Raw genomic sequence first — 10,160 nt, 5'->3', positions numbered from 1 at the left:
GTTGCGGTGGGGGGGGGCTCCCCGGCTCTGCCCGCCCGGCCGGGCTCAGCACAGGATGGGCGCCCCGTCGGCTGCCACCAGCCGCCCCGTGGTGGGGTCATAGGTGCCCGCCAGGTAGTAGAGGTCCCGCCGGTCCTGGTCCTGGCACTTCCGGCTCCGCGTCATCTGCTCATACTGCTCCCGCCCCACCACCTGGCACTTGTGGGAGATGGTCTGCACGTCGTTCTCGTCTTCGTGNACCGAGGCCTCGCCCCCCAGGGAGGGTCACGCGGTAAGCCACCCACCAACCTGGGCTCCCCCCAGGGAAGAGCAGAGGGTGGTGGCGGAGGCGCGCTCCCCCTGGGAGTCGGGGGCCGCGTGCCCCCCGCGGCGAAACCTTCACCCCTTTCACTGGGAGCCGGGAGGCCGGGGAGGGACCCTGGGCTGCTTCCCGCGAGGCCGGTGGTGGCCCTGGGCTGGGGGGCCCCGCGGTGGGAGGCCGGGGAGGGGTGTTCACGAGTGGGGCACTCCTGTTCTGGCTGCCACCTCACCACACCCTTCACTCCCCCAGGCCCCCCCAGCCCTCACCTTCCCGTCACTCTGCCGCTTCCCCAGCTTGGTCTCCTCCGGGTGGTAGAACCACTTGACCTTCACCACCATGTTGCTGCCCCAGGACTCCCACATGCTCTCAATGCGGCCGATGTAGGGCAGGTTGGGGCGCCCAGCCGACAGGAAGACGGCGCAGTCCCCGATGCGCAGCGTCTCCTTGCCCCGAACGATGGCCTTGTAGAACAGCTTCCTGGCTTTCCCCTTCATGCCCCGCCTCTGCAGGGAGACAAGCAGAGGCCGAGGGCAATGAGGGGGCCCAGGCGGCGGCCGGGACAGGGGCACGCGCACACGCGCAGGGAGGGACCGTGGAGGAGGACAGACGGCAGGTTGTGTGTGCAGGTGTGTGTGCCCGGGTGCCCCAGGTCCACGCGGGGCACTGCGGCGCTGGAGGAGGGCCAGCACAGCCACAGGTCCAGGGTGAGGGGCCACGCCCAGCCCGGCCTGCACACCGCTCAGGGTGCCGGGATCCGAGGTGACTGTAAAGGAACAGTGGACCTGAGGGGGGAGGTAGAGAGCACGGGGTGCCCACCGGCACTCGCGTCTGCAGGCACAGAACGCCCCAGACGGCCTACGTCCATGGTAGAGTGTCGGCCGAGGAAACGTTTCTGTCCCCGCAGCGCAGTGCTCGGCGGCGCAAAGCTGGCCGTGCTGTTCGCGGACGCGGAAGACGACGGGGAAACACGGGCGGCCAAGTGGAGCTGCCGCACGAGAACCAAAACAGGCGGGGGCGCCCGGGGGCTCGGTCGCTTAAGCGGCTGACTTAGACACACGTCATGATCTCGCGGTTCGGGGGTTCGAGCCCCGCGTCGGGCTCTGTGCTGACAGCTCGGAGCCTGGAGCTGCTTCAGATTCTGTGTCTCCTTCTCTCTCTGCCCCTCCCCCGCTCATATTCTCTCTCTCTCTCTCTCTCTCAAAGATAAAATAAACATTGAAAAAAATTTAAAAAAAATATTAAAACACACACACACACAGGCTGTCTGCCCAGCGCAAACTCCCTGCANTCTCTGCCCCTCCCCCGCTCATATTCTCTCTCTCTCTCTCTCTCTCTCTCTCTCAAAGATAAACATTGAAAAAAATTTTNGTGTCTCCTTCTCTCTCTGCCCCTCCCCCGCTCATATTCTCTCTCTCTCTCTCTCTCTCAAAGATAAAATAAACATTGAAAAAAATTTAAAAAAAATATTAAAACACACACACACACAGGCTGTCTGCCCAGCGCAAACTCCCTGCACAGGGCACGACCTTACAGGCAGAGGCAAGGACTTGGAGGGGACCCAGTGGCTGTGGTCATCTGCCTTGTTGCATCGGGTGGCAAGGTTTTCTCTTCCCTCCCCCCCTTTGTTTTGTTTAGTTGAAGTTAAATAGAAAAAAAGAAAGAAGAGAGAGAGGGAGCAGGCCGGCCTCCTTGGCCCCAGGGGCTCCTCGCCGCCCCCCGCCGGGCCTGCCTACCTGTGTGGGGTTCCCTGACCACTTCCAGAGCTGCCGGGCGGGCAGGAAGGCTGAGATCTTTGGCCGGTTTTCCACGGACGGCAGCCGCTGCCTCCGGGAAAGCTCTTTGGCTTTGGAGAAGCTCAGGGCCTCCTTGCGCTTGAGCTTGGACTTGCTGCTGCCGGGGCCCGCGCCCGCGCCGCCGGCCACCACGGCCCTGGACAGGAAGCAGCGCTGCGCGTGCGCGTGGGGCCCGCCCCCCTTGGAGCGCAGGGCCTCGGGCTGGGCCAGGAGGGCGGGCACGGGGTGGGTGAGGCAGGTCTGCAGAAGCAGGGCCGGGTCCTCGTCGTCCGAGCTGTAGGACGAGCCCTCGTCGTCCGAGGAGCAGAGGCTGGAGGTGGACAGGGAGCCCGAGGACGAGGAGGTGGTGGAGCCTGAGGAGGAGGAGGACACGGACAGGCGGGCGAGGAAGCGGGAGGGCACGCCGGGGGCCAGCCCGGGCCCGGCCTCCTCGTCGTCCGAGTAGGAGCTGTGGCAGTCGCTGTCGCAAGGCAGTGGGAACTCGGCCTGGCCCGTGAACTTGCGCAGCGCCAGCCCCATGGGCAGCGGGGGCACGGGCGCCCGCGCCTTCCTGTCCTTGCCCACGAGGGCCGGGTGCGCGTAGCTGGGGCTGGGCAGGGGCCGCGCCAGCTTGGGCCCGAGGTCCTTGTCACCCATGAGCAGCGCCTTGCAGTTCTTGTTCTTGGGGGAGGTCACGCCCTCGNTCGGCCTCTGGGCTCTCAGCCTTCTTGGGCCGGAGCAGCCTGTGGGCGCCCCCGGGCAGCCCGGGCCCGGCCCCGCCGACGAAGGGCGCGTACGAGCTGGCCAGGCTGCTGAAGGAGTCGGCCCGGAAGCCGTTGCCGAACACGGGCGCGGCCACGCTGTGCACGGGGAAGAGCGCCTCGCGGGCCCGCAGCTTCTTGGCGCTGCCGTTGAGCTGGAAGAGGTTCTGCAGCGCGCCGGGCCCCTTGCCGCCCGCCGCCGCCGCCTTCCGCTTCGTCTGCGCCACCGCCGACCAGCTCAGCAGCGGGCTGCCCCTGCGGCCCAAGAAGTGGTCCGCGGCCCCGGCGGGGGGCTTGGCGCCTGAGGTCAGGAGCTCCGCTTTGCCTGGGTTGGGGGGGGGGAAGGCCAGGTAGCGTCAGGGACACCCCCTGCCCCACCCTCCCCCGCCCAGTGCGCCGGGTCCCCGTCCCCGAGGGAGCCCCCCTCCAGGGTTGCCAGCGGTCCGTGTACTGTACCAGCTTTGTCTTTGCTGATGGATTTCTTCCCAGGGGTCTTGGAGGCTTCAGGGCCGTCGTGCGCCTTAGGGGACAGGCTGGGGGCGGTGGCCTCGCTGGGGGGAGGGGCCTCGAAGGAGGCTTTCTTGGTCCTCCGGCAGCTGCTGGACACCAGCAGGGCGGGCGAGGGCTCGGTGCCTGCAGGGCGGACGCGTGGCCTCAGCGCTGTGCCCCGGGAGTCCTGGCCGGCCCCCTGCCCTGGGGGCTGCCTCCACGGGGAGGGAGGGGCCCCACCCCGGTGGCCCCGGCGCTCACACTGGATTTTGAAGTCCGGAGGCAGCAGCCTGATGTTGGAGACAGCGATGTGGCCGGTGTCCCCGTCATCAAACTCCACAACCACGGAGTCCAGGTCCCCCTCCTCGTCACTGCAGGCACCTGGGGACGAGGCCCCGTCATGGCCCACACGGCTCTGCCTGGAGGCCAGGTGGCCTGCACAGGACAGGATGGGCTCCTGGTGCCTGACAAATGGCACAGGGACAATTCTGCCCCAGCAGCCAGGAAACAGACGGCCCCCCGGCCGCCTCCTGCAGCTCGGCCTGGGCGGCAGGCGCACCGCGTCCGTCGCCCCCACCTGGGATGCGCCTGCAGCGACTCTGGGCCTCCCCCAGCCTCCTGCTGGCTCGCCCGCTGGTCAGACCCCGGGGGCTGCACGTCCCCTGGCTGGGGCGTGGGGTGCTGGTGGCCGCGTGGAGAACTTCCGGGCGGCTTACCTCGGACCACGTTGCCCGGGTACAGGCAGCGGGACTTCTGGCTCCAGTAGGCGCAGACCCTGGTGCCGGGCGGGAGGTAGCGGCTGGACTGCGGCCGAACATCCAGCACCTGCGGGACCGGGGGGTGGGGCGTGAGTGCGTGGGTGGGGCTGCGGGGGCCCCCTCCCCGGGCCGTCCCCTCACCGCCTCCTGCAGCAGCTGCTCCAGCGAGTAGATCCTCTGCCGGTTGCCTCTCTCGCCCTCGATGACGATGCTGTAGCTGAGGGGCACGGGGGGCGGGGAGCGTGAGAGGGGCCTGCAGGTCCGCGGCCGCCCCCCCTCCCGGCTCAGATCTGCCGCCCTCCCTGCCCACGTCGGGGCCTCACATGTCGGGGGGCTGCAGGGTCCTGACGCTGCCCGCATACAGCAGACTGTCCTCCTTGGGGACGAGCACGGGCAGCCCATCCTGCAGGTGCTCCTTGTGGATGGTGCAGGAGCGAGCTGAGGGGACAGGGTGTCAGCCCCGGCCCCGCCCCTGCCCGCCACCGCCTCCTTGTGGGTGGCCAGCGGAGGGGACAGGGCGTCAGCCCCGGCCCCGCCCCTGCCTGCTGGCCACTCACCCAGGGCGGCGCTCTGCTCGGCGCTCAGAGGACCGCTGGCTCCTGCCGGCTCTTCCTCTGCTTCTTCCTCTTCCTCCTCCTCTTCCTCCTCCTCCTCAAAGCTGCCGTTGTCGTCAAATGCAAAGTCGTCCTCCACAGCAAAGCTCTCCAGCAGCCGACTCACTGCCCGGCCCTTGCCCTGGGGGGCCGGAGGGGTCAACTCCCTCTGGAGGTGGGGGCGGGGGAGGTCTGCACCCTGACGGGGCGCCCGGGGGGTGGGGACACTACCTGCTTGCCGACAGCCTTGCTTTTCACCTTGCCCACCTTCCTGCCCTTCCCCAGGATGGCCTTGGCGTTGCGTGGCGACAGGGCGATGGACAGGGCCCCGTTCTTCCGCTGTTACGGGTGGGAGGGGAGGAACGAGGTGAGGGGGGCCCCAGCCGCCCTGCTCACAGCCAGTGCAGGGGGTGGTGCAGGCTGACCCTGAACATGACCCTGAGTGTGAGTTCGGGGGCGTGGTGCCAGGGCAGGCCACATTGAGCAGGGAAGGAGGCTGGGGTGGGGACTGCATCTGGCGCCTGCCCCGCGGGGCCGCTGACCACCTGGGTGCCCAGTAGCAGGGGTGCCCGGTAGCCAAGGTGCCCGGAGGCAGGGGTGCGCGCAGACTCTCACCCGCAGTCCCGGCTGGAGGATTGTGCTCTTGCGTGTGGCTCTTTTGAGGCGCTCGCTGGCCAGCTTGCTGCCGTCTTCGCGGCAGGTGAAGGCGCGGGCGGGGCTGAAGAGGGCGTCCCTGCTGGGGGTAGTCCCAGGCTCCGCCCGCAGGCCACCTTTGGCCTTGCCCTTGGCTTTCTTTTTGCCTGGTGCGCCTGGGGGCCTGCGCCCTGGGGCCCGCTCCAGCTTGGTGCCCACCTTGGCCTTCACCGTGCGCCTCTTGACCTTGACTTCGCTCTCTGGGCTGGACAGGCGGCAGGCCCCTGTGAGGGGAGAGGGCGGCCGTCACAGGGGTCCCAGAGGCCGGGACCCTGGCTGTCAGGCTGCCCCCAGCCCGCCCTGGCCTCCTCGTTACCTAGTAAGCCCTGCCTCTCCTTCTTCTTCTTGGCCTTCTGGTTGGCCTCCATCTTGACCACGGAAGAGGGTGAGGGCCCCAGCACGGCCACACTGGCCCCCCCATGCAGCCCCAGCCCGGGCTCCTTAGGGGGCGCCTCTGTCCCCAAGAAATCTATGCCGTTCTCACTGTCATAGCCAGCGCCTGGGGAAGGCAGAGGGTCCAGATGACTTGGTGTCGAAGCCACACCATTTTGGGGTGCAGGTGGACAGGCTGGGGGGCAGGGAAGGGGGTGCTCCCCTGACGCCTGGCAGGCCCCTGGGCCAGTGTCCAGGTGAGGGTGTTTGGAGGAGCATGGGTTAGGGCAGGAGCCCCTCTCTGCCCCTCCTTCTCCCATCTCCACTTTCCTATGCCCTGGGCAGTGGGGCGCCAGCCTTGCGGGCCTGGGGACCCCCCTCCCCGAGGCGGCCTCGGCCCCTGACTGCCCTCCTGCTTCCTGCCTCCTCTTCCCCTCCCTTTGTTCTCTCTCAGGCTCCAGCTTGGTGCGGGTGGGGCCAGGCCTGGTGCGGACGGAGGAAGCGTCTAGTTTTCCAGGCTCCCGTCTCTGGCCATGTGTGCTTGCTGGAGGCCAGATAACCCCTCCAGGTCAGCCTGCAGGAAAGCGCCCGCAGCCGGCACAGGGGCTATTTTTAGCCCCCTTTCCGGGATGTGTCCAACGGCCTCTTTCTTCCCCGGGGCCCCACAGAGAGCCGCAGGGCTCGGTCGCGGGCAGGGTCTCCCTCCCCGGCTGCCCCAGCGGGGAGCTCTCCCCGGGTCCCCCACGCTCCACGAGCCGTGACCTGGCCCGGCGGTCCTCAGACGGACGACTTGCCTGCCTCGTGTGCCGCAGCCACTGCCGACGGGGCCGGGAACTTGGGCGTCTCCCTGCCGCCAGCACTGCCGTCCGGCTGCGCGTGCCGGGCGGCCCCAGGCACCTTGGTGCTCTTGGCTCGCGACAGCTTCTTCCGGATGCGTCCCCCTGGGGCGGCCTCCTTCCGCCTGAAGGGGCTGAGGCCAGCAGGCAGCCCCTTGCTCTTGACCTTCGGCTTCAGCTGGGCCACCTTGTGGGCCACGGCGGACGCCAGCTCACCCTGACCGCTGCTCCTCTTGCACCGGACCTTTTCCTGTGAACCGGGGGGCGGTGGCTGCACTCAGCCCTGGGGCCCTCAGCCTGCCCTCTGCCAGCGCCGGCTCAGAGGTGGCACTTCCTCAGCGCTTGTCCTCTGAAGGCGCCGAGGGAGCACAGAGCTCGGCCACTAGAGCCCACCTTTGTGCCTGTCCCGCACTCCAGGTCCCTGCACCTCCGAGACCGGGACGGACGGAGGGCCCAGCTGTCTGTTCTGGGAGGGACGGGCAAGGTGACGACATGCTCGGGTGGGGACAGCTGCCTCCAGGCCACCCATCGCACGCGAGGTGCCCCTGACAGGGGACACGGTGGGTTCATCGCTGAGGAGTCTGCCACCTGTAACACCGTGCACTTTTTCTTTCTGCTGGAGTGACCAGAGGTGGGGGACGGGGACATGGATCATCGCCAGCCCCCAGTCACGCCTGCCGTGAGGCCCCGAGCCCAGAACTCACCGCAGAGGCCGGCTGCAGGCCCACATAGACACCGGTCTCCAGGCGGCTTTGCTTCTTCGCAGGCTCGTCGCCGCCCCGCAGCTCAGCACACAGCAGACTCAAGCTGGACCGCACCGTCCTGGGGGCGTGGGGGCGTGGGTGGGCACGGGCCATGCGCAGAGGTGCCTCGGCCCCTCGGCCCCCCGGCCCCGCCCTTTCACAGACAAGGCTGTGCTCTTGGCCAGGCTCGGCGCATGTGCAGCGCTGCCAGGTGGCCTGGGGCTGACCTAGTGCTGAGCCCCGGCACCTACTTCCCACCAGCCCTCTCGCTGGCCGGGGAGGGGCCGCCCAAAGCTCAGGAGCCAGGGCTCTGTGGCTGAGCTGGGGCCTCAGTCTTCACACCTGGGAAACGGGGACGGGAACTATTCTGGCTCCCTGCAAGGGTGGGGGAGGCCCGTGCAGATCCCAGGCCTGGCCCTCGGTGAGTGCCAAGGCCAGCTGCCTCCAGTTTGGAACAAGGAGGGTGTTAGAGAGGCTCCTGAGGATGGGGTCCCCCTCCCTCCCTCTCTGCCGCTCCCAGGAAGAGGACGGGGTACAGTGGCCAGAGAGACTCCTGTCTGGGGTCCGCCTCCCAGCCTCAGGTACCCCGACTGCTGGGCTCTGACCCCTGTCCTTAATTCCAGGTCTTGAGGGAGGGCAGCCTGAACCCCGCTGCCCACATCCCAGGTGGGGCCTGGGAGTCTGCTGACAGCAAGCCTCAGTTTCCCCAGGTCCCACAGGAATGGGGCTGGGCCTGTCACCTGCCCCCTCTCCCTCACATGGTGTTAATGAAAATGAGTCACAGATGGAGACTGAGAACCCTGGCTTTGTGGGGCCAGACATCACCTTTCACCTTCCTGCCCGGAGAGGAGGCCAGACAGGAAGCCAGCTGTGCAGTGAGGCTTCCTCCCCCACGCCCACCCCAACCTTCCACTTCCTGCCTGGTCCCACAGGGCATGGCCCTGGAGCAGGGGAGAGCCCACCGGATTCAGGATCCTTGAGGAGGGCCCTGGACTCAGTGTCCTTCCTTGTCCGGAGGCTGCTACTCTCCAGCCAGGGCCTGGTTTCTTGGATTGGAGGAGAAAGTGGCTGCAGCGCAAATGCCAGGATGGGGCGGGGGGCGGGGCGGCCTTGCCGGGACTCCCTGATGCGGCCACTGGCCAGACCAGACCCCGGCCTCTGTGGGCCCTGCCTTGGCCAGGGGCCCCGACAGAACTGGCTGCTTCTCAAAGGGGGAGCCTGGGAGTCCCCTGGCTGGGGACACCTGGGCGGCGGGGGAGGGACAGCTCGGGGGGGCCCCCCAGCCATATGGCCTATCCCTGCCACCGCCCAGAGGCGACGCGAATCCCCCTCCCTGTAACCTTCTCTGCATTTGCTAATGTTTTGTGACATAAAGCCCTGAGATTAATTTTTTGCCTCCGTCTTAATTGAAGGAACCATTTAGTGCCGATTTAACTATTATTACCAAATCATCAGGATTGATGCAGCGCGCACACACGCTCGCCAATCGCGTTTGGAGCAGCTCGCTGGATTTATGCAAATAGGTCTGCCGGGAGAGGCAATTTGTAGCCGAGAAGGACAATTATGCCCGGCCCGGGAGCGTGCCAACGAGTGCGCCGGGCGGGTAATGGATAATAACACTGCGCCGGCAGCGTGCGCAGCACCGCGGCGTGACCGACTGTTACACGGTGCAGAGAGAGAGGCTTTTCCGCAACGCCGCCTGGCACCCGTGGGGGCCGGGTGCGGGCAGCGGCGGTGCCACAGCCAGGTGTGTGGACCCGGTGCGGCCGCGCTCCAGGCCCAGCGTGGGGCAGAGGGAGGGGGGTCTGCAGCGGGCTTCGTCCGTGGCTAGGGTTCTGGGAGGGCCGTGTGTGTCCTCAGGGGAGCTTGGAGGGGGACTGGGGGGGGTGGCAGAGAGGGGCCTCGAGGGCACCCTGGGCCCACCCCGGCCCCACCACACACAACCCCAGGCCAGGGCACCCCACACACCCAGGACTTACTTGACTTTCTTGCCATCGCCCCTGGGGAGCTGGCCCCCGGGGCGCAGGGCGGGCAGCAAGCTGGGGTACTTGCGCTTCCTCGGCCGGCCGGGCCCCCGCCTTGCGGGGCTGCGCGAGCTCTCCTCTCTCCTGCAGGGGTGGGGGTGCTCAGAGGCTTGTGCCCGCCCGGGGCCCCGCTGGGGGTCCAGCTGAGGGCACTGGCCCTGGAGGGCGGCANGCTGGGCCCTCAAATGGAGGACTGGTTTCTGCTTGGCCCACCCCACCCGCGGCCTCTGGGGGCCATCCTGGACCCCAGCCTCCAGCCCAGCTCAGTTTGGCATGCGTGGGGTTGCTCCCTGACCCCGAGGCAGTGGTCCAGGGCCGCGCTGTAACAGCCCGAGCCACGCCATGTGCCCCGGCACCTGCACCGCGGTCCCACCCCACCCCGGTCCCTGCTGCGGCACGGCCCACCAGCTGCGGGCCCCGGGGCCGTACTCGTGCTCATGCCTGCGCTGCAGGCGCGCCAGCTCCCGCTGCTTCTCCTTGTAGCGCCGCTGCAGCTCCGCCAGCTGCACGCGCATCTCCACCTCCTGTGTGTCCAGCCGGTCGATGGCGGCCTTCAGCGGGCACACCTGGTGGGCAGGGACACAGCGGCCTGTGAGGCGGTTAGGGCCCTACGATGGGGGCAGCCGGCGTGGGTGCTCAGGGGTGCCCTTGGGTTGTGCCACTGGGGGCGACCGGGGCCCCCCACTCACAGGCTTGGTCTTGGGGGTCCAGGTGTCCTTCCGTTGCAGGATCCGCATGCGGGGGGTGAGTGCGGGAGGCCCGCAGGGGCTGGCGGCTGGGGGCCGGGCCGCGGCGGAGGCGCCGGCCAGGCCCCCGGG

The 10,160-nt window shown here is 68.2% G+C and overlaps 1 protein-coding gene across 1 annotated transcript in view; it reads right to left on the bottom strand.

Annotated features, from left to right (window-relative positions):
- Positions 1 to 6: 6 nt before the first annotated feature.
- The window catches only part of BAHCC1 (BAH domain and coiled-coil containing 1), a 21,320-nt gene continuing 11,166 nt past the window's right edge, over positions 7 to 10,160 (bottom strand). The window contains 18 exon segments of the mRNA XM_077756435.1: positions 7 to 246; positions 568 to 804; positions 2,035 to 2,779; positions 2,781 to 3,159; positions 3,291 to 3,467; positions 3,585 to 3,704; positions 4,040 to 4,148; positions 4,223 to 4,298; positions 4,405 to 4,519; positions 4,639 to 4,816; positions 4,906 to 5,013; positions 5,290 to 5,591; positions 5,684 to 5,866; positions 6,534 to 6,825; positions 7,280 to 7,397; positions 9,298 to 9,426; positions 9,772 to 9,908; positions 10,032 to 10,155. Of these exon segments, the coding sequence (XP_077612561.1) occupies positions 46 to 246; positions 568 to 804; positions 2,035 to 2,779; positions 2,781 to 3,159; positions 3,291 to 3,467; positions 3,585 to 3,704; positions 4,040 to 4,148; positions 4,223 to 4,298; positions 4,405 to 4,519; positions 4,639 to 4,816; positions 4,906 to 5,013; positions 5,290 to 5,591; positions 5,684 to 5,866; positions 6,534 to 6,825; positions 7,280 to 7,397; positions 9,298 to 9,426; positions 9,772 to 9,908; positions 10,032 to 10,155 (3,730 nt within the window). The 3' untranslated portion in view covers positions 7 to 45.

The sequence above is a fragment of the Crocuta crocuta genome, unplaced genomic scaffold, assembly GCF_008692635.1.
Source record: "Crocuta crocuta isolate KB4526 unplaced genomic scaffold, BGI_CrCroc_1.0 scaffold50, whole genome shotgun sequence".
Classification (NCBI taxonomy): domain Eukaryota; kingdom Metazoa; phylum Chordata; class Mammalia; order Carnivora; family Hyaenidae; genus Crocuta; species Crocuta crocuta.
The sequence above is the reverse complement of the archived record's forward strand: the minus strand, read 5'-3'. Positions and strand labels throughout refer to the sequence as shown.